This window comes from Mus caroli, unplaced genomic scaffold (genome assembly GCF_978045245.1).
Source record: "Mus caroli unplaced genomic scaffold, Mus_caroli_1 scaffold_5, whole genome shotgun sequence".
NCBI classification, from domain to species: Eukaryota; Metazoa; Chordata; class Mammalia; order Rodentia; family Muridae; genus Mus; species Mus caroli.
In genome coordinates, this window is record NW_028227260.1 from 14514145 (window position 1) to 14538270 (window position 24126).

The 24126-nt window shown below is 42.2% G+C and overlaps 1 protein-coding gene across 2 annotated transcripts in view; it reads left to right on the forward strand.

Moving 5' to 3' along the window:
* Positions 1–382: 382 nt before the first annotated feature.
* Positions 383–24126, forward strand: part of Mbtps2 (membrane bound transcription factor peptidase, site 2) — a 49535-nt gene continuing 25791 nt past the window's right edge. Inside the window, exons 1-4 of one of the 2 annotated variants that reach the window (XM_021153369.2) lie at positions 383–619; positions 5378–5526; positions 7664–7865; positions 22981–23084. In XM_021153369.2, the coding sequence (XP_021009028.1) occupies positions 545–619; positions 5378–5526; positions 7664–7865; positions 22981–23084 (530 nt within the window). In that variant the 5' untranslated portion in view covers positions 383–544. The remainder of the gene's footprint in view (positions 620–5377; positions 5527–7663; positions 7866–22980; positions 23085–24126) is intronic. The other variant, XM_029473359.2, reaches the window with a different exon arrangement.

Consider the following 24126-nt stretch of genomic DNA (forward strand, 5'->3'; position numbering starts at 1 on the left):
ACGTATTTCGATTAAGGTATGGACAGATATTTAGTTTTCAAAACACCGAAAGGAACGAATGAGGCCTCCATTACGATGTTGCCGTACATAAAGACGTTAGAACGAGACGTGATTAATTTAAATGTGGGTATGTACTTTTGACAATCCCAAACTCCGGCTATATGAAAAGCACAACAAACCGGAGATGGAAATCAGTGAGAAGGAAGGGCAGAGCACAGAGAGGGTCAAGCCTCATGAGTCACTAGCACGCTGCCGGACGGACCGCAGGAGCTTCGAGCATTCCGGAGCCCGAGCGTCCCAGGAAAAGAAGCCCGCACGCTTTTTCCGGCATATGCACAAAAAAAAAAAAAAAAAAAAAAAAAAAAAACCGGCTGAGTGTCCTCACCGGAAGGGTCCGGAGGGAAATGTTGCCACCGGAGCAAAGAACCCGGTAGCACTTTAGTTCCTGCGCGGATGCTGGAGCTGGAAGGCTCCGGGCGGGCGCACGGCTGACTGGGGCTCGCAGAAGCAGGCCGCCGGGGCCCGCCGTTCATCCGCCGCTACGATGATTCCGGTGTCGCTGGTGGTGGTGGTGGTGGGTGGTTGGACTGCCGTCTACCTGGCCGACTTGGTGTTGAAGGTGAGGGCCTCAGGCCTCAGGCCCCAGCCGGTGGAGTCCAGGGCTGGTGCGCATGGTCCTGTGTCGCCCAAGGCCTTTTCTCTTCCCCTGCGGAGTCTCCGCGCCGGGCCGGGAGCCGCTCCGAGCACCCGCGGCGTCTGCGTGCGCTCTCCCGCGTGGCGCATCCGTCCGACAGAGTAAAGAAAGTAGGGCAGGCAGGCTGCGGGAGGGGAGGGGTGTGGCGGCCACCGCATTGCGGGCGCCGTCGGGTCCCTGCGGCTTTTGGGCTCCTTCCCGGGAGGAGTCTGGCGGGCTTGGGAGGCACGGCTCGAAGGAGGAAAAGAAACGAAAACTTCCGCTTAAGAAAATGCATTGTGGCCCTTCTTTGTGCTAAGGTTAGGACCCGTGAGACGCTGCTAGTGTTGTGATAAATCGAAATCAGATTGTGACTTAAATCACTGGCGTCAAACTCGAAAGTACACAGGAGCATCGGTGGTTCCAGTTTAAATTTAGATTCTCTGATTTCGTCAGATCTGGGAGGAAAGCTAAGATTCTGTATTTCCAGCCAGTTTCTCTGGCCCACGGACGGACGGACGGGCTGACCCACAGGCGGTGCTTTAAAGTAGCATGCTTAAGTAGCAAAATTTTAGATAGCCACATTTTCTATTATTCAAATTCTATTTACACCCTACACTCCCTTTTTCACAGTGACCGCACACACTCTGAGCACACGGTGCATTTTTTTTTTTTTTTTTTTTTGAGTATTGTGGGTGCTGGAATCGTAAGAAGAAATTTCAAGAGTTTGTCTGAGCACGTGTTTCAGACATCCTTGGAATGGGGTGGGGGTGGGGAATACGAGCTTAGAATTCCCAAGGGTTTGGAAATCACAATCATAAATAGTAAAACCTTCATGTTTGTGTTCTTTTAAACAAAATACCTCGTGACACTTCGTCTTAGAAAACAATAAAATCAAATGGCACCTGTGCTTCTTTGTCATATTTAAACGTTGGTATGCCAGACTATGAAGAGAGAGCTTAAGAGAGCTAGGCTAGGCCACTTTCTAACCTCTGTGACCTTAGGCAGATCGCTACTTGTGCCTCCATTTCTTGTCTTTAAATTGGGAAAGCAACTGAAAGGATCACCTGAATTTATGGAGAGGATTATATTATGCATCCACATAATATACTGTATCGGAGGTCCAAGGACCAACAACACTTGGATGATCTGGGTACTTCTTAGAATGGCAGACTCTCAGGTGTCACCTCTGCCATGTAAAATCAGTCTGAAGCTTAACAAGGTTCCCCTGATCATTTCTGTGCACATTTGTTTGAGAATCACTAGTGCAGTGGACTTGGTTTTAGTGCTTAGCAGCACAGGCCACAGTGATTTGGTGATGGGGCTCAAGAGAAAAGCGCATGATTTCTTCATGTTTCATATGTTAAAAAAAATCCCAGATAAATAGAACTCATCAAACTCATACAGTCGGTCGCAGGTCAAGAGAGTGAGAAGGATGTGGCTTTAATTTCTGGGGCATCCCCTGTCTTCATAAAAGCACCAGCTCCTGAGGAGTGGTACTGATTCGGTATCTGCCTAGGAATGGGAAGCAGCCTTGCCTGAAAAAATGTATATGGCTGTTTTGTCTGCTTCTCTGTACATGTACACTGCATGCATTCAGTGCCCACAGGGGTCAGAAGTATTCCCTGGCACTGGAGTTACAAATGGTTCTTTAGCCACCATGTGAGTGCTGGGATTTGAACCTGGGTCCTCTGAAAGAAAAGCCACTGTTTTTACAGGCTGAGCCTTCTTGCCAGTGCCTGAGAGCTTGACTTTTCCGAACTTTTCCCTTCTCTTGATCCTGCTGTCTTACCCTTGGTTTTCGTAGCCCAGTAAACCTCTGCTGCACAGGTGTGCCAGTCGTCTTTTCAAGTCATAGAAAACAGGCAGGCTTAAAAAATGCCATCAGAAGACAGTAGAGACAATTACAGATACTGGCATTCAGACTGTGGCCATTTCTTTATGATGGTAAAAGACCTGAAATAGCCTTTTAGGAAAAATGCGTTTTTCCATACAGATGGTCATCAGTTACAACAGTATTTCAGTGCTTTCTGTAACTCCCTTGTTATTTATAGATCTACTTTAGCCAAGGACTTCAATTTATAAGAACTTTGTGATTGTTTATAAGTAGCCATCGCCGTAACCCTTGGGGAAATTTAAGAGCTTCTACTGAGACCTAGAGGACATTAGGTAAATTTTCTAGTTTTGTCTGGTTTAACTTGAGGCTTGCTTAGATGAAAATAGAAAATATTGATTGAAAGTAAGCTACCTCTTCTGTTGAATCCACTCAGTCTAAAAATTATCTCAAAAGACCTGTTTCCTGTCTGTGGCAATGAAATAAGCAGGGCCATCCACTGTGGTGGTTATTGGATGTGTGTGGCTATCTAGCGTCTGCAAAAGCTTGTCTGGCTAGAAATATGCTATGAGTGTAATTTTAGTTCCACATTTCAAAGACTACTAGAAATAAATGTCTCATTGTTCTTACATTGACTACACATTAAAATAATCGCTTGGATTTGGATATTTACAGATTATAAATATATGAAAACGAATCTTTTCTTTTTTAAAATTTGGCTACTAGACAGTTTAAAATTCTGTGGCTTGAAGTTTTGATGTACATATTTCTTATGGGCTTTATGGTTCTAAGCAGAGGTCAGGAGTGTCGGTGTCGGTGATGGTTTGGGTTTGTTTTTTTTTTTTTTTTCTCGAGACAGGGTTTCTCTGTATAGCCCTGGCTGTCCTGGAACTCACTTTGTAGACCAGGGTGGCCTCGAACTCAGAAATCCATCTGCCTCTGCCTCCTGAGTGCTGGGGTTAAAGGCGTATATCTCTATTACCTGTCAAGGTCAGGATTTTTTTTTTATTTATTTTTATTATATGTAAGTACACTGTAGCTGTCTTCAGACACTCCAGAAGAGGGAGTCAGATCTCCTTATGGATGGTTGTGAGCCACCATGTGGTTGCTGGGATTTGAACTTCTGACCTTCGGAAGAGCAGTCGTGTGCTCTTACCCATTGAGCCATCTCACCAGCCCAGGATTTTTTTTTTTAAATGGGCTGGAATAGTACGTTTTTTTTTTGTTTTTTTTTAAATTATCTTTATTCCTTAATCCTCTTTTTAGTCCAGACTTTACCCTGCCCCCTGAGTCTGCCACCCCTTGACCACTCCCCATCCCATCCCCCCTATCTCCAAGAGGATGTCTCCACCCCACCACCACCACCCCATCAGGCCTCCCCTCTCCCTGGGGCCTCAAGTTTCTCAGACCAGGCAGTCCTCTGCTGTATATGTGTCCGGGGCCTCATATCAGCTGGTGTATGCTGCCTGGTTGGTGGCTCAGTGCCTGAGAGATCTCAGGATCCGGGTCAGTTGGGACTGTTGCTCTTCCCATGGGGCCACTCTCCTCAGTTTCTTCCAGCTTTTCCCCAATTCAACCACAGGGGTCCCCAGCTTCTGTCCATTGGTTGGGTGTAAATATCTGCATCTGACTCTTTCAGCTGCTTATTTCTCCTCTCAGAGGACAGGCATGCTAGGCTCCAGTCTGTAAGCACCCCATAGCATCAGTAATAGTGTCAGGCCTTGGAGCCTGCCCTTGAGCTGGATCCCTATTTGGGCTTGTCACTGGACCTCCTTTCTCTCAGGCTCTTCTGTATTAAATAGTAAGTATTTTAAGCTTTATGGATCACAGGATCTTTGTTACAAATTCTTGGGTTTTATTTCCTATTTGGAGAAGATAGGGTTGAGCCAGCATTTCTCGATGTGAGTCTGGCTGGCCTGGAGCTCACTGTGCCAAACATGTTGGCTATAAACTTTGAGAGTTACTTCTGCCTTTCCTTCTCCATCACTATTATGTAGTGGGATTACAGGCATACTCCACTGTGCTGGCTACTTTTGATTATGGATTTACTGGGATTTAGAATCACCATGGAAACAATTCTCTGTGTATGTGGCTGCAAGGGATTATGTAGTTTAGGATAATTGAGTGAGAAAACCCACCGTAAATGTGGGAAGTACTGTTTCCTCTTCCTCTGCCTCTCGACTATGAATGTAATGTAACTAGCTGCCTCAACCACCTACCTGCAGTGCCATATCTTCTGCTCCATGGTGGGCTATACTCTGGAGCTGTGATCAAAATGAAATCTTTCCCAAAGCTGCCTTTTTGTCACAGTATCCATCATAACCACTATCCCCAGCAGTTGCCTTTTAAAAAACATCCCTTAAAAATTTTAAAACTATTCCTAAATTAGAGGCTATAAGCCAGATTTCACTTTTGGGTTAAATATCTCTGGAAACTAACCTGGCCTACCCAGGTAATTGGAGACTTTTAATACTTTGCAGAAAAACAGTGAGGCTTTAAGATTATAAACATTTGGGTGGGGCTGGGATTGTAGTTCAGTTTGTGGAGTGCTTGCCTAGCACACAGAAGTCCTGGGATGAATCCCCAGCACTGCATAAACTGGACATGATATCAAATGCCTGTAATCTCAGCACTTGCGAGGTGGAGTCAAGAGGATCACAAATTCAAGGACATCCTCAGCTATGTGGAAGCTAGAGGCCAGCTTGGGTTACATGAAACTAACTCAAAAGATATTATAAACTTTTGCACCACTAACATCTTGATTTCTTTTAGAAAGTCTTTATTTTCTTTATTTTATTTATTTCTTTGTTTTCTTATGTTATAAGTCTGCTCTTCAAATTTGAGTGATGCTGAACTTTTCTTTCTCTTAGTCATCTGTGTATTTTAAACATTCTTATGAAGACTGGCTGGAAAACAATGGATTGAGCATCTCTCCTTTTCATATAAGATGGCAAACTTCAATTTTTAATCGTGCCTTTTACAGTTGGGGACGGCGGAAAGCAAGGATGCTTTACCAATGGTACTTTTCATCTTCAATTTTGGTCTAAATTAGTAATTAAATTATAATCATCAGAGTTAGTTTATTAACAATTTCCATCATTTTTGGATCTATTGAGCATATGTATGTATATATATATACACACACACACATAAATATATATATGGAATTGTATCATTGTGCTTTTTCATACATTAAAAGTCATGGCACCTGAGCATAGTGGTACATTTCTGTTATGCCAGAAGTACCAGGAGTTTTAAAGCCATTCTGAGTTAGATTTAAGTTTGAGGCCAGTGTGAGCTACATGAGAACCTTGTCTCAAACAAAAAGTAAAATGAGGGAGACTGGAGAGATGGTTCAGCAGTTAAGAGCATTTGCTGTTCTTCTAGGGGACTCAAGTAAAGCCTAAATTGAATGAATGAATGAATGAATGAATGAATGAATGGAATGAGACACTTATGAAAATTTATACTTTTATATTTTCTGTGGTCTTTGGGACACCTAATATCCTAACAATTTCTTTTTAAAAAGATGTGTTTATTTTTATTTTGTCGTTTTGTTTTGCTGAATTTGCACCACCTGCGTGCAATGCTCCCGGGAGCCAGCATCAAATCCCCTGAAACTGGAGCAGCAATTGGGAACCAACATGTGGTACTAGGAACTGAATCTGGGTCCTCTGCAAGAGCAGCCAGTGCTCTTAACCTCTGAGCCATCTCTCCAGCTCCCCATAACAGGTTCTTAGTTCAGAGAATTTGGGGCTAGTGAATAATGTACTCTAAACTACTTTCTGTTAAAAATGAAACTCCAAGTAGAAACAACAGCACACACCTCTAAGAATCCCAGCACTCCTGAGGCAGTCTGAGGCAGCAGAACTGATAATTTGAGGGAAGCCTGGACAACATAGCAAGTTCTGGGCAACTCCAGGGTACATAATGAGTCTTTGTCTCAATATATATATTATCTTAATTAAATAAAGTAATACAGAGAAGAAAAGAAAAAGGCAAAATAGAAAAGACACTTCAGATCAATCCTGTGGATAGTTTAACAACTTTTAATTTTCTCTTTTAGAGCTTTTCACCTGAAAGTCCAAAATATTATGGAAAATGTCCACTTTCAGTTATAAGACTTCACCTGTTGATTGCCTTGGAACTAGAACACAGTTGAGAATGTAACATCCTTTGAATTATCTTTCTGCTTTCTAAAATATTTTCTAGATTTTAGGGTGGAGTTATGTTAGCAATTTTAACATTATAAATGAAGACAAAAAATTACAATTCAGAATTAAAGAAACAACATTGTAAAAATTTTTTAAAGTAATATATGTGAACAGCACACACATAAATGTAAAGAAAGCTCCAAATGTATTTAAGCTAAATATAAACAAATAATCAAAAAGCCAGAAAGGATGAACATTAAAACAAAAGTAAGATTATTAAAACAGTTCTACAACCTAAAATTTTACAACAGAAGTTTATAAAAAAAATAACAGATTAGTTCAGCCATAAGAGTAATTTTTATTATTGAAACAACAAAATAGGGGCTGGAGAGATGGCTCAGTGATGATCACTGACTGCTCTTCCAGAGGTCCTGAGTTCAATTCCCAGCAACCACATGGTGGCTCACAACCATCTGTAATGGGATCTGATGCCCTTCTCTGGCATGTCTGAAGACAGCTACAGTGTACTCACATATATTAAATAAGTAAATAAATCTTTTTTTTTAACCAGAATAAACAAAACTATTAAATTTGCCTGTCTTGATATTTAAACTAATTTTTCACAAAGCTAAAATGCGATAAATAAGATGCAGACAGTAGAATAGAAAATAAGTAATGTGAAATAAGTGAATGCCCTAATGTTAATAGCATTTTTAACTATAGTAAACACAAGCAAAACTGGGCTGTAATAAATGAGCAAATAGAGAGGAACCCCTGCCCCCTCGGCCCTTTTTTAAAACTTGGCAGTGATATTTAGCTTTTTAGGGTGTCAGAGTAGAATTACCTATGAGTCAATCAGTTCAGATAGGGAAATAAGGCTGAGCTATTGGTCTTGTTTAAAAGACATTGTTTAAAAGTTACAAAATGTGGCCAAGTACTTTGTTAGTCCATGCACTGTGAAGAATTGTATACTCACAAGTTTGTTTTTGTTCTTGTTGCCAGGTTCAATTTTGGAATGGTGTTTGGCGTGATTGCCATGTTCAGCTCTTTTTTTCTCCTTGGAAAAACACTGATGCAGACTTTGGCACAAATGATGGCTGACTCTCCCTCTCCTTATTCTTCCTCTTCCTCTTCCTCGTCTTCCTCTTCCTCTTCTTCCTCTTCCTCCTCCTCTCTTCACAATGAACAGGTGTTGCAAGTTGTGGTAAGTACACTCTTTTTTTGTCTTAACTGATTAAACACAGATATTATTTTTTCTGGCTTAAGTAGACAAAGTAAAATGCCTCATAATTTTTCAGATTACACACTTAACTAAAAATCATTAATAAAAGATTAGCAGAAATTGTCGCAGTATTTGATGGCAGTGGAAATAACTAGGGCAGAGAATAAATGGATGACTAATAAGACAGGCAGTTATGACTGCTCCCCTTAACTCAGGGTGTCTTCTTGAGATGTGTAATGATTATTTCTTTCAAGGAGCAGGCATGCTAACTTGAGATCTCCGTAACATACATCTTAACCCTTGTCTTTTTCATGGCTTTCAGAATTTAATGTTCTTTTAGTTAAAAGTATAAGGCTGGTGCTGGGAGGGAAAGGTATGAGACATTTTCGAATGATCACTGGGATTTCTTTGAAACTGGATCACATTCTATAAGTGGGGCTAGCCTAATATTTGGTATGTAGCCTAGGCTGTCCTCGACTCATGGAGATTGTCCTGCCTCTGCCTCACACCTGCTGAGATTTCAGATGAGTCACTATACCCACTCTGTGATTTCTTTTTTAAGATTTTTTTTTACTGTTTTACCTGCCATATATGTGCACTATATCCATGTCTGGTATCCACAGAGGTCAAAAGGGGGCATTGATGTCCCTGGAACTGTAGTTACAGTCACTGTATGCCACCATGTGGATGCTGGGAACCAAATCTGGGTCCTCTGCAAAAGCAGTAAGTGTTCTTAACTACGGATCCACCTCTCCGGTCTCCACCTTGTGATTTAATGTAAAAAAAAAATACCTGATAGGATTTATTCCATTGGCTGTAAGCTAGTGCAGTACTCTTCCTTTAAAGCACATGTGTGGGCTTATAGCTTATCTTTTGGCAGTCCTGGAGCCCGGAAGTGCATCATGCATGTAAGCCAAGTGCTCTACCCCCGAGCTACAGCCCCTGCATCTTCAGTTTGCAGGAGTGCCCAGCATTGGCTCAGTTTCGTGTCACAAGTTTTCAACTTTTATTTATTTATTTCTACTTCACATTTTAAAAAAGATTTATTTATTATTTGATGGATGTGAGTACACTGTAGTTGTCTTCAGACACACCAGAAGAGGGCATCAGATCCCATTACAGATGGTTGTGAGCCACCATGTGCTTGCTGGGAATTGAACTCAGGACCTCTCGAAGAGCAGTTGGTGCTCTTAACTGCTGAGCCAACTCTGCAGCCCACATTTTTATACTTGTAGTTTCTACTCCATGAGTTATGAGTGTTGCTTTTAATAATGTTCTTATTCATAGGACATTTAAGGGTTAGGAACAGATTATTTTAAAAAGAAGGAAATCTGATCTCTATGACCTGTTCTCAGTTGGGCAAATGTGGAAGAACTTACAAGTGATTTGCAGAGAGTAATAAAGGATGGTCACACCTCTTTCTTAGGAGTTGAGATGATTTGTTAGGTGCAGCTGCTGCATAGGCCAGGAATTATTTCTTCAGTAAACATTTCATGAGTGTATCCTTCCTGCTGGCCATGGACAGGGTCCCAGTTACCTGGAAAACAAAACCCAGTGCTCACATTCATGACATTTTCAGTCTAGAAGATGAGATGCTATGATTGTTATTTGATTGGACATTATACACAGTGCTGTGTAACAAAAGAAGTATAATGGGTACGTGGCACTAGGAAAGGAGGAGAGAGCAGAATGATGAGGGCAGTTCACATAGCCTGGAAGTGGAAGATGAGACTGATGAGAACTGAGCAGTTCCGGACTAGAAAGACCACCTTTACATGGAGCACAGTAAGAAGTATCCTAATAATCATAAATTCCTAGGTAACACAGGCAGTGTTTCCCATGTGAGGTTTCTGTAATGCATTTTATTTTGTTCTCTCAGCAGACGGCCAAAGTGCAGGATACACTCATAAAGTTTACTTTGTTCTTCCTGGCTTACAGATGAGAAAGCCAGTGCCCAAAGATATTTTCCTAGGACCAGTTAGTAGATAGTGTATCCATCATTAATGATGATATTATCTATGTACATTATGTTTTACTCCTTTAAAATGGCAAAGAAAAGCCCGGCCTAGTGGTACAAGCTTATAATCCTAACTACTTGGGAGGCTGAGATGGGAGTAAGTTGAAGGCTTGCCACAAAGCAAGTTCAAGGCTAACATTCACAACTTAGTGAGAACCTGTCCCAAAGTAAAAGGTAAAAGAAAGTGTTGGGAGGCATAACTAAATGGTAGAGCACTTGGTTAGCATGCATTAGGCCCTAGGTTCAATTTGAGGGTCAGGGATGGAGAGAAAAAAAAGGGAAAAGGAAGAAGGGAGGTGAGTAGAAGGCTCATTCAAGAAAGTATACATATTTTTGGCCTGCCCCTATGAGGAATATGGTGAAAGTTTAGAAGGTAGGTGTAAGTTTTTGGGTCCCCGTTTGCTTGCCACAGGGCTCTGCCTCTTGGCAAGGTGGGCCGAGGGAAGTTTGACTGTGCTTATTACCCCCATGCTGCTGCTGGCCATAGGGAAGCCCCTAGACACTGCTCCTGGGATGAGAAGGCACAGTCTGTGGCGCAGGATAGCTGGAGCTGGTTCAGGGCTTCCTGGGCCTGTGAAGAGGCCAGGGCCGTGGGGTCCCCTGGCTCTCGGACACCCAGGCGCCACAGGAAGTCTCAGAATAGTTGAGAATGGAATCTGGGCCCCTGAGCTGGATCTGGCCTTTCAGGCTGGGGAGCTCCTGCTCAGAAGGGGGATCCCAGTGAAAAGAGGCAGTCCATGATTTTAAGCCATTTATTGTCAAGGCAGAAAGTAGATGAGTAAAACCATACCCCACTTCTCAGGGCGGGCTTGAGATTTAAAACCTTTTCCAGGGAGGAATGTCTGAGAAGAAAAGCTTATTGGCTAAGCCCTCTAGGTACCTCATTAGAATGTTAATCTCCCATAGGGAGAACAACAATAAGAACCAACTAGTACCCCCAGAGTTCCCAGGAACTAAACCATCAACTAAAGGGTAAACATGGAGGGTCCCATGGCTCCAGCCACATATGTAGCAGAGGATGGCCTTGTGGGACATCAATGAGAGGAGAGGCCTTTGGTCTTGTGAAGGGGAATGCCAGGATAGGGAAGCGGGGGTGGGTGGCTTAGTAAGCAGGGAGAGGGAGGGATGGGATAGGGGGAGTTTCAGGGGGAGAGGAGATGAGGAAAAGGGATAAGATTTGCAGTGTAAATAAAGAAAACATTTAATTTTTAAAAAAAGGGATGGTAGTCTCTGTCTTGAGCCTAAGGACCACAGGTCGAGTCCTTTCCTACCTGTGGGGGGCTTAGAGGAGCAGGCAAAGCTTCTACCATCCCTTCAGGGTCTCCATGGCTTCTAGCCTGAGCTCCGCTGAGGACCAGGCCCACTCAGGATCCACTGCTTCACAGGTAGGCATATTATAAGAGAACAGTATAACAAGTAGGAGACGGGAGATATTGGTAGTATCTAGGCCATGAAAGACGCCTCTAGTTTCTGTTTTACCTATGGATTAGAATTCTATGCAAAATGAGCCAAAGTTAGATCAAAGATAGGGAGATCATTTAAGAGTACAGATGCAATGATTCATGTTAGAAGTAATAAGGATCTAAACTAAATTTGTGGCAGAGAATGGAGGCTCCTGAGAGGCTACCCACATAGAAGATTGTCTACGCCCATACACATAGTGGCAGCACTAAGAGGATTCCATGGGTTAACAAAAGAGCAGATGGACTGGGGAGGGAAAAATGGTAGTGGGATACAGGAGGTGTTGGCAGATCTAGAAAGGGCAGATTTGATCTAAACACAGTATCTGTTAGCATTCTGTCTAAATACCACCCCACAGTTACCTGGCAACAGAACATAACTGCCCCTCTCTATCTTTTTATAAACACATCATATGGTGTCATGCCTCAGATTGTATTATCTTTACGGGTGAAATGCTCAGTTTCCAAAGTGGGGGAGAAGAGAATGAGGCGGATGGTTTTCCATTATGATTCTCAGACAGTGATTAATCTAATGAGAAGCTGCAGGGTGCATGGACAGTTAAAGGATGGCTCTTGGTTCTACAAGTAGTTCGTTTTCAAGAAAGAAGATAAGAGCCCATTTCAAGACAATCTTATCATTAGCCTGTCTGCCTGCTCCAGTTCTAACTGCAAATTATTCTTCTCTTTACTTCTCAGTTTATTCACTATTCATAAAAATACTAAGTAACCTGTGCCTTGGAACTGTTAAAAGGCCACAAGTCTACCATTAATATTTGAGTATAATTTTAAGAATGCCTTGGCTCTTGTCTTTGATATAAATCCTCAGAGCTTAAGGAACATACTTCTGGTTTACTCTTAATTTCCTGCAGCCTTATTCCATATTAATTCTTACAACCTTGGCACTGTGTGTGGTTGAAAGAGTGTTCTGCATTCAGTGTTCTGGTACATCTAATGCTTTGCTGCGATCATGTCAGAGACAGATGGTCATCTTGTACTGTTGCCAGCCAATAAGACCTGCCATCTGTGGCTATAGTCAGTCACAAACTCAGACTTTTACCTTTTTTTTCTTCTTTATTGTGTATCCAGAAGACAGTGTAGAGAAAGAACAAAGAGCTGGCTGCATAAAATTAAGTGAGTTATTTGAAATAAAAGTGAGCTGTGCTTTGCTGCAGGTTGTTGTGCACTAGATAGCATGTATGAGAGCTAGTTTTTTTTTTTTTTTTTTTTTTTTTTGGTTTTTCGAGACAGGGTTTCTCTGTGTAGCCCTGGCTGTCCTGGAACTCACTCTGTAGACCAGGCTGGCCTCGAACTCAGAAATCCGCCTGCCTCTGCCTCCCGAGTGCTGGGATTAAAGGCGTGCGCCACCAACGCCCGGCTGAGAGCTAGTTTTTTTAAATTCTCTTTACATCACTGTCCTTGCTCCTAGCCCCCCTGAGTCCCTACCCTCCCACACCTCCTCACCCTCACCCCCACCAGCCCCTACCCCTCTCCCAACCCCCATTTTCCTCTGAGAGAGTGGAGGCCCTACTGGGTATCTCCCCACCCTGGCACATGAAGATGAGAGCTATGCTTAAGGGAATCCATTTAAAGAGGCATCAGAAAAAGAAAAACAAAACTGAACAGGTATTTTATCCAGCATGGGAAAGAAGAAATGGGACACTGATATCTGTGGAAGAAAAAAAAGTTGCTCAGTAAGGTCTGAATAAAGAGAATCCAGATAACAAGATATCACACAGACATTTAAAATGTTGATTATGAAAATGAGTTTCATAATCAGAGAATGGACACTCAGAATCATTGGAATGTAGACGAGAACTGAGCCACATTCTGTGAATCTCTCTTTGATTTCGAGGCTTAAAAAGTGAAAGTCATCTCCTGTGGAGTCCAAATCCATAGTCTGATTGAGACAGTGTGAAGCTTTAGTTTGCAAAAGTTCTTGAACGAAAAAGGAAGTGTAGGAAATTTACATGAGCGTGGAATGAGGAAGACAGAAAGCTAACATTAGAACTATAGAATGCATGTATGTAACAGTAAAATAGTATATCTTTGTTCTTATTTTGATTTTTGAATATGTTATTTTTAGAGTAGATTTAAGTTTATAGCAGTATTGAGAGGAAATACAGAGATTTCCTATGTGCTTCCCACAAAACACAGCTACTCCAACTAAGCTGGTCTACTTCTTACTGTTGGTAAATCTAAGCTAATGGACCGCCATCACCCAGGGTCCAGGGTTTGCACTTATATTCAATCTCGATGGTTTAGGAAATGTTGAATATTCATAGATTTGATACCCCTAAGATTAAAAACTAAAAGTGAAGTAAGATAATATGGCAAATAAATTGGAGGATACATTTCTCACATGTATTACAAAGGACCAATACTAGTGTTTGAATTATAGTTAACAGGTTAGTAAGAAAGAGAGAAATGCAGCTGAACATGATAGTGCATGTCTATAATCCCAGTACTCAGAAGGCAAAGGCAGGAGGAACACTGTAAATTTAACATCAAGCTAGCCTCCCAGCCAAGTTACATGTCAACCTGTTTCAAATAAAATGCCAAGTATGTCAGTACATGAGGAAAAAGCCATAAGTAGACTACTCTGAGAGTGCAGATCTGAGCTAAAATGAGCTTGCCTAAACTTTACCTGTTTCTTAAGAGAGTAGCTTGATAAGATTTGTGTATTTGTGCTGGCTAGTCTTATGTCAACTTGACACAAGCTAGAGCTATCTGAAAGGAGGGAACCTCAATTGAGAAAATGCCTCCATGAGAACCAGCTATAAGTCATTGTCTCAACTAGTGATCATTGCCAGAGGGCCCATCCCATCCTGGGTTCTATGGGAAAGCAGGCTAAGCAAGCCAGGGGATCGAGCCAGTAAGCAGCACCCTTCCATGGCCTCTGTATTAGCTCCTGCCTTCAGGTTCCTACCTCACTTGAGTTCCTTCAATGATGAGCAGTGATCTGGAAGTGTAAGCCAAAAAAACCTTTCCCTCCTCAATTTGCTTTTTGGTCATGGCACTTCGCTGTAGCAATAGAAACCCTAGCCAAGACAAAGGTACCAGGATTGTGGGGTATTGCTGGAGCAGACCTGACCATGTTTTTGGAGGATTGTGCAAGGACTTTGGAACTTTGGGTTTAAAAAGCCACTGAGCCGGGCGTGGTGGCGCACGCCTTTAATCCCAGCACTCGGGAGGCAGAGGCAGGCGGATTTCTGAGTTCGAGGCCAGCCTGGTCTACAAAGTGAGCTCCAGGACAGCCAGGGCTATACAGAGAAACCCTGTCTCGAAAAAAAAGAAAAAAGAAAAAAAAATAAATAAAAAGCCACTGAGTGTAGAGAGCTCAGTTGGAAGCTAAGAGTGTTGAAAGAACAGTGAGAGGATGGCTTGTGACACTGCAGAGGGAAGTTTAAAGACTATCAGGCTGTTTGCTATTTTGATATAAAAATTCTATGGTTCTGGTTAGCTAGGGCTGAAGAATCAGCTGTGGTTAACAAGATACCAGCACTACTAGCATGAAACCTCTACTTTGCTGGGGTACTAATTACTGGTCATCTGGAGCTGAGAATTTGGCATTGATTAAGAAGAGACCAGCATTGTTGAGGTGAAATCCTCTGGGAGGTGTTTCCTTAGAGTCAGCACACAGAAACTGTGTTCCAGAGGTGGCCATGCTTATACCTTGCACTGGCAGTTGAGCCTGGTATAGTGTAAGAGTCACCCAGGTGGAACTGGTTTTAAAGGCATGAAAGGGTCATGGAGAACAGCTGAGGCTTGGCTCTGTGAGAAGCCATTGGTGAAGGTGCAGCTTCCATCGCAGTTGAAGGCCCAGGCTTGGAGGGGGTCATACAGAGAATTTGAGTCTTGGCAACATGAAGAGAGCCTACAAGAGGCTATTCATGAAAGTGCAGCCCAGTTGCAGCAGAGGACCCCAACAGTTTTGGAGTACCAGCAGATGACCACCAAGAACAACAGCAATGAGTGAATCTAGCCAGAGCCCAGAAGACAAGCTGTGTGTGTGTGTTGCAGTGGGTAGAGCAGAGAGACTGACCCAAGTCCTTGGAGGAGCATGGAAGATTGTGAGTCCATCCAACATTAGGCACTCTTTTTTTTTTTTTTTTTTTTTTTGGTTTTTTCCGAGACAGGGTTTCTCTGTATAGCCCTGGCTGTCCTGAAACTCACTCTGTAGACCAGGCTTGGCCTCGAACTCAGAAGTCCACCTGCCTCTGCCTCCCGAGTGCTGGGATTAAAGGGGTTTTGTTTTGCTTTGACTTGATTATGACCGCCTTGGTTCTTCCCTCTTGAAGTAAGAAATTATTAGTTTAATTTTGACTTTTACAAGGACTCACAGCTGAAAAACTTTGGACTTTTAAAGGAGATTTCAGATTTTTAGAGAGGTTGGATATTTTAAAGGGACTGAAATTTTAATGTTTGGTTTTGTAAAGACTGAGACTTTTGAAGTTATTTATGATTTTAATGTGAGATCATGAGGATGAATAAGAAAGGAAAAGTGGCTTAATAGAGATGGGTTTGTGTGTCATGATGACAAGGGGTCAGTCGTGCTGGCTGTGTCTGTGTGTATGTGTGTACTTAAACTGAGTCATCAGAGAGGAAGGACCCTCAGTTGAGAAAATGCCTCCATGAGATCCAGTTGTAAGGCGTTTTCTGAATTAGTGATTGATAGGGGAAGGCCTAGCTCATTGTGGGTGGTACCAGCCCTAGGCTTGTTGTCCTGGATTCTATAATAAAGCAAGCTGAGCAAACCATGAGAAGCAAGCTAATAAGCAGCACCCCTGCCTCCAGGATCCTGCCATTGTTTGCATTCCTGTCCCAACTTCCTTTGATGAAGAACAGTGATATGGAAGTATAAGCCAAGTAAAGGCTTTCCTCCCCAGCTTTGTTTTTGGTCATTGTGTTTCATCACAGCAATAGAAACCCTATCAGTATCAAAATCTTCTGGGAACATTATTCCCTTCTTTCGGGCATATGGTAAGCATTGGACAAAAATTAGCTTATTTTGTCCTCAAAATGACATTTTATATAAATATGATTATTTCTATTCTAAGATGAGGATGTTGAATGTCAGCTTCCTCAAGTTAAATAACTAATTAACAACAGAGCTGGACCTCCAATAATAGCTGCTTACCTAAGAATTTATCCTCTCGAATATTTGGACTTATGTGTACAAGTGTCTTTATTTTTTTAAAGATTTATTTATTTATTATATGTAAGTACACTGTAGCTGTCTTCAGACACCCCAGAAGAGGGCATCAGATCTCATTACAGATGTTTGTGAGCCATCATGTGGTTGCTGGGAATTGAACTCAGCACCTTCAGAAGAGCAGTCAGTGCTCTTAACCGCTGAGCCATCTCCAGCCCACAAGTGTTCTTTTTAAAATTTGTTTTTATTTGGAGAGTCTCACTTTGGGCTAACGATACTCCATAGGTAGACCGGGCTGGTCTCAGACATAAACAATCTACCTGCCTCTGCCTCTTAGGTATGGAGATTAAATTGTGCATCACTGTTCCTAGCCTGTGCAGTATCTTTATCATGAGAGCAGAAACTTGCTGGATGAGGAGATGGCTCCATGGATAAGAACAATTGCTGTGAAAGTGAGAAGATCTGAGTTTAAATTCCCAGCACCCACAAGTCTTTCCATGCTTGTAAACCCAGTATCTTGTGATATGTTACAGGCTGATCTCTGGAGCTCTCTAGACATTCTAGACTAGCTAAAATTGTGGAGCCTCAGGTTCAGTGAGAGACCCTGTCTCAAAACATAAGATACAGAGGGGCCAGGATGATGGCTCATTGGTTAAGGGTGCTTGCAGCTGAGGCTGACAGCCTTAGTGCTATCCACAGGACCCACATATTGTAAGGAGAGAACCAACTTCTTCATGTCCTCTAGCTTCCTTAGGTACTCTAGCCTTCACACTCCACAGGCACACTGTAGCAAGTATATACCCACATATGTTCATACAACAATTAAGGTGGAGAGCAACAGAAGACATCCACCATCCTCCTTTGGCCTCTGTCTGCTTGTGTGTGCAGGGGTGTATGTACTTAGAAAAGTTCACACTTGGGAATTTAATAATCAAAAAAGCAAAACCTTGTAAAATAGTTAAATGATCAACAACAATTCATTCCACAAAATATAATACACCTATTAAAAACTATATTAAAAACAAAAAACAGGCCTGATGGTGCACACTCCCAATCCTAATGCAAGGAGGTAGAGACAGAATTCTTAGGACTTTCTGTCCTAGCCTAATCATTGAACTTCAGGTCCCAGAGAAAGAGATCTCATTTCTAAAAGTAAAGTAGTGGTTGGAGAAGTTACTGAGAGGTTAAGAGCATTTGTTGCCTTAAAGAGAACAAGGTTCTGTGGCTGTTCCTTGGAGGTTCCACCAGCAACTGACCAATACAGATGTGGATTCTTGGAGTCAACCATCAGACTGAGCTCAGGGGTAGTGGAAGGACTGGAGGAGTAGAGGGGGATTGCAACCCCATAGGAAGAACAATATCGGCTGGCAGGACCACCCAGGCTCCCAGGGACTAGTCCAACCAAGGAGTATACCGGGAGGAGTATACATAGCTCCAAATGCATATGTAGCAGAGGATGGCCTTGTCTGACATCACGGTGTGATGCCTCAGCATAGGGGGATGCTGGAACAGTGGGCAGGAGAGAGTGAGTAGGTAGGGGAGCACCCTCATAGAGGCAAAGGGGATGGGGGAGAAGATGGATGTGGGATGGGGGGTTTGTGGAGGGGGAATTGGGAAGTGGGATATTATTTAAGATGTAAACAAATGAAATGATTAATAAAAATAATAATAAAAGAAAGAGTGCCAGGCGTGGTGGCGCACGCCTGTAATCCCAGCACTCGGGAGGCAGAGGCAGGTGGATTTCTGAGTTCGAGGCCAGCCTGGCCTACAAAGTGAGTTCCAGGACAGCCGGGGCTACACAGAGAAAAACCCTGTCTCGAAAAACCAAAAAAAAAAAAAAAAGAAAGAAAGAGGACCAGGTTCAGTTCTCAAAACTGAATTGGGGGCTCATGACCATCCACAATTCCAGTTCTAGGGTATCCGATGCACACTTCTGATTTTGTGGGGACCTGGCACATATGTGGTGTATATACATATATGCAGACAAAACACCCATACACAAAAGTCTAAACATTTATTATTTTATCTATTTGTGTTAAGTGTATGAATGCTTGTTACATTTCCTGGAACTAGGATTATGGATTGTTGGTAGCCAAAACTTCGGTGCTGGGTCATCTACAAGAACAGTTACTCTTAACTGCTGAACCATCTCTGCAGTTCCCTATTTCTTTTTTAAAGCATGTTGAGTTAGGTATGGTATAGTGCAAACATGTAATCCCAGCTCTCTGTTATGGAACTTTGTCTCAAAAAAACAAAAAAGACAAGAAAAAAATAAACATAAAACTAGAAAATACTCATAAAGAGATATTAGACTAAAATGCAAGTTTCAAAATCATGTTTGTAAGTTTTGAGAAATGGGTGTATAGGAAAGACTAGAAGGCTATGGCAGTGCATTGGAAATAGTTCTGTTTTCTGTTTGCAGAGTGACAGGGTTAGAGGCTTCTATTTAAGTTTCCCTATTTTCTTTTTAAAGACTTATTTATTTGTATTTTATGTGTATAAATGTTTTAGTATGTATGTCCACATGTGTGGATTTCATGCTCATGGAGGCTTGAACAGTATGTCACATCCTGGACCTGGAGTTACAGTGTGAGCTACAATGTGGGTGCTGGGAATTTAACCCAACTCCCCTACAAGAGCAATATATTGTTCTTAAACACTGAGCCATCTCCCCAAACCCCAATTTTCCTGTTTTAGGCATTTCTAGCTAGCATTAAAATGATAATTCATAAATGAAGGAAAGGATTTTCTCCAGAGAGATTTCTTTTGGGTGCCAAGTCTTATACTGAGAGAAATGGGTGTTCCATGTTGTGATGGTTTGCATATGCTTAGGCCAGGGAGTGGCACTATTATGAAGTGTGGCCTTGTTGGAGTAGGTGTGTCACTGTGGTGGTGGTCTTTAAGACCCTAGTCCTAGCAATCTGGAAGCCAGTCTCCTAGAGGACTGCAGATCAAGACTTAGAGCTCTCAGCTCCTCCTGCACCATGCCTGTCTGGATGCTGCTGTGCTCCTGCCTTGATGGTACTGGACTGAACCTCTGAACCTGTAAGCCAGCCCTGATTAAATGTTGTCCTTATAAGAGTTGCCTTGGGCCCAGCGTGGTGGTGCACGCACGCCTTTAGTCCCAGCACAGGCAGAGGCAGGCAGATTTCTGAGTCTACAGCCAGCTTGGTCTACAAAGTGAGTTCCAGGACAGCCAAGGCTATACAGAGAAACCTTGTCTCAGACCCCCCCCCCCAAAAAAAAAAAAGAGTTGCCTTGGTCATGGGTCTGTTCACAGCAGTAAAACCCTAACTAAAACAGAAATTGCTACCTGGGACTAGAGTATTGTGATTGGCTTGACCATGCTTTTGTCTTTAAGAATGTGGATTTGGAAAACAATGGAATGCTTCTGTGGGGCTTAATGGGCTATCCTAGTTGGAATCTGAAAGACTGTTGCTGAGATCCATTTGAACTGTGCAGACCTGGCCCAAGAGGTTCAGTGGAGAAGAAGAATATCAGTATGTGGCAAAGAGACTGTTTCTTTGGTATTTTGGTGAAGAATGTGGCTGCTTTCTGTCCTTGTCTGAAGAGTCTATCTGAGGCTAAAGTAAAGAGATTTACATTAATTGCATTGACAAAGGAAGTCTCAAAACAGCCTGGTATAAATTCTGTTATGTGGGTTTGAAGAACATTTTAATGAAAAGGAGCAAGCCAAGAAAGGAAAAATACAAAATATATGGTTTAAGTATTAAAGGGGCACCAGGAAGTAGAATGGAACTGAATCCTATATTCTAGGAGATAACAGACTAGGGAGTGGGACTTTGAGGCAAGAGCAAGATACTATAAATTTAGATCCAGGCATGGTGGTACACACACCTTTAATCCCAGGAGACAGGCATGCAGATCTCTGAGTTCAAAGCCAATCTACAGAGCAAGATCCAGGACAGCCAGACTTAGGCAATGAAGGAGTTGGGAAACAGAAAGCTAGTGATAATGTAATAGAACACCGGGGCCATGTTTCAGCTGCAAGCTGCAGAACTCGGCTGCTTTGGCCATGTGGCTCTGGCTTTAGAGTGAAAAATAGAAGGGACTACTGGGGCAATTAATGCTGGTTAGATGGAGCTAAGAAATTAGCAGTGATTAAGAAGAGGCCAGCATCACTGAGGTGAAATCTTCTGGGAATTGTTTTCTGAGAGCACAAAGAAGCTATGTTCTAGAAATAGCCAAGGTTGTACCTCGTGCTTCAGCTGTGCTTAGTAATGTGTAAGGGTCACCCAGGTGGTACTGGTTTTGAAGGCATGAAGGCGTCATGAACTGCTGCTTGGGCTTGGCACTGTGACAGTCTATGGAAGGTCATTGGTGAAGGTATAGCCTTAATTGCAGTTGACAGCCCAGGACAGAAGGGGTCATGCAAAAGGTTTTAAGGCTTTGCACCATGCAGAGAGCCTATGAGAGGCTATTGGTGAAGCCTAGTTGCAGCGGAAGAACCCAGTGTATTGGAGATAGCAGTACCATGGGATGATCACCAAGAACAGCAAAGGCAGTGGAGTGGAATCAACCAGAACACTACAGTGGGCAGAGCTGGAGAACTGAAGCAAGACCTTTGGAGGAGCCCAGAGAGGGACATTGGAACAAGAAGCTGTAACATTGAAGTGGATTGGAGACCCCAAGATGTTTGAGATACCAGAGCCATAGGATATCTGCTGAGGAAAGCTGCTAACTGGGAGTAGAACTAGCCCAGGAGAAAGAAATTTGTTACAGTCAACAAAGGTGAAGACCACTTTGATATTAGATATGGAGATTCAGAGTTTGGAGTTTGTGGGGATTACAGTTAAGTGTTTTTGGATGAATCTCAGAAGAGACCTTGAACTTTGGGCTTTTAACGCTACTGAGACTGCTAGCGACTATGGGGGCTTTTGAAGTTGGACTAAATGTATTTTTCATTATGCTATACTTAGGTATGGCCGCCATAGACTAATTGGACAAGCCTGTAGGAGCCAGGGAGTGGAATGTGATGGTTTGTATATGCTCAGCCCAGAGAGTGGCACTATTAGAAGGTGTGACCCTGTTGGAGTAGGTGTGCCACTATGGGCTTGGGCTTTAATACCCTAGTCTTAGCTCTCTGGAAGTCAGTCTTAAGAGGCCTGCAGATGAAGATGTAGAGCTCTCAGTTCTGCCTGCACCATACCTGCCTGGAGGCTGCCATGCTCTTGCCTTAATGATACCTGACTGAATCTCTGAACCTGTAAGCCAGCCCCAATTAAATATTGTCCTTAAAAGAGTTGCCTTGGGGGCTGGAGAGATGGCTCGGCGGTTAAAAGCACTGTCTGCTCTTCTGAGTTCAAATCCCAGCAACCACATGGTGGCTCACAACCATCCGTAATGAGATCTGACGCCCTCTTCTGGTGTGTCTGAAGACAGCTACATTCTACTTATATATAATAAATTAAAAAAAAAAAAAAAGAATTGCCTTGGTCATAGTGTCTGTTCACAGCAGATACATATGTTCAAGGTTCATTTTGAGAAATGATTTACCTTATTATAGGGCTCTCTTGGCTATCAAAAATTTTTACTGGTCAGCCTGGATAGAATTCTTTCCTTAAGTATGCACTGATATCTATATGCATAACATTTTTAGAATACATGATTGTAAAACAACTCCTCTTTCATGTCTATGAGTCTATATTGCATTAATGTGTGCATCTTTGGTTCTATTTTTCTAAGAGGTAAATTTATAGGGTAAGAGGAATGGGGATGGTGTGCCCACACTGATCAGGCATTTTGTTGTAACAGCCTCCATTATGTTTTCTTACCTCTTCTACGTTGTGAGTATTAAAGAGAGCCTCACTTATTTGCTTTATGATTCAGCATGAGCTTTTGAAATCTTGGAGTACAGTTTAGTAATAGGATTACGAACTTTTGTACAAGACAGGGTCTCTCTGTGTTCCTGGCTGTCCTAGAACTCACTTTATAGACCAGACTGGCCTCAAACTTGGAGATCTGCCTACTGCCACCTGAGTGCTGAAAGTAAAGGTGTGCAACCACTACTGCTAGCTAGGACTAATGATTTTAAGAAGCATTCCCAAATTGAGCCTCCAACCCTTAAATTAAGGATAGATCAACCACTGTCACCATCGGTGTCACCCTGCTTTCTCTGACACTCAGGGTATCTTCATTCTTTTTCCATGGCCAAGCTCTTGGGAATCTAGAGATGCAAGTTTTTAATATAGTTTTTCGTTTCCTTTAAATTGGTCATATGTCTGATTTACAGAAAATGTACAGGTTAAAACAAAACAAAACATTGCTTTTCCTTTAATTATGGTAGAAGTAAAATTTAATCTTTAATGGTCATAATACTTTTAGATCATGAAATATTAAGTTTAGAGGTTTCAGCTTTAAGACAGTGAAGATCATGCCTCTTGGTATGCAAATGGGTTTCTGCTGTACCTGCACTGATAATCATTGCTATATTATGTCCATAAACAGGTTCCCGGTATAAATTTACCTGTCAATCAGCTGACTTACTTCTTCGCTGCAGTCCTCATTAGTGGTGTTGTACATGAAATTGGACATGGTATAGCAGCTATTAGGTAATTAGACTTAACTTTTTCTTTTCTACTACATGCAAAGAAGCTTTTCATTTAAGAGGACTTCTTCCTAAAATTCTGTATATTTGATGAGTTTTATCTTGTATAGATATTATTCAATGTATACCTACCATTTATTACTTTGGGGAAGCTTCTCTTTTAAGAAAATTAATATACAGCTGATACCGCCTTCTAGTGATGTAATCATTTGTATTCTACCTCTTCCTGGCCTTTGCTTTATGCAGCATGGCTATAACCTCAGTGTTTCAAGTTTTCTCTCTAGTCTTTTTTATCTTAAAAGTTTTATTATTTATTATGCATGTGTGTACGTTTGTGTATGCATGCATGTGCACACACATGATGTGGCATACTTGTGGAAGTCAGACAATAACTTGTAGGAGTCCTTTGTTCTCCTTCCACCATGTGGGTCCCAGAGACCAAACTCAGGTCATAGGATTGACAGAAAGTTTCTTTACCCACTGCCCCATCATCTAGCAGTCCCTGGATTCAACCCTTTGCCACTGCCTCAAAATGTTTTGAGTGCTAGGAAAGCAAGATTTCTCTAACCCAGGCTAACCTCAGACTCAGGGTCTTCCTGCCTCTGTCTTCCAAGTATTAGAATGATAAAGCATGTGCTACTGTACATGGCTTTACCTTATCCAGCTGAAACAGTTTCCTACTTCTGTTCATGCCCTGTGTTGGGTAGAACAAAAAAACCTCAAAGTGCTGGCTTCAGTGATATCTAAGATGGGAAGGTGAGTGTGTTCCCTGCTTCCCTGATACCTCATAGGAAGTCTACCATAATCAGAAACATACAGACAGGAATGTTTCATCTTTTGTGTGCATGGACCAGGGAGAAGGCAGATCACTGTTCTGGAGGAGAAGATTCATCATCATTGTTTTCCGGTTGTTTATGAACACGTTTAGCTACAGCAAATAGACATTCATCATAACACAGTATATTTAATGTGCACACTACTGGTTTAAAGAGGCAGTTAACCTTTAAAAAACCTTTTACAGTATGTTTGTGAAACAATTGGATAAC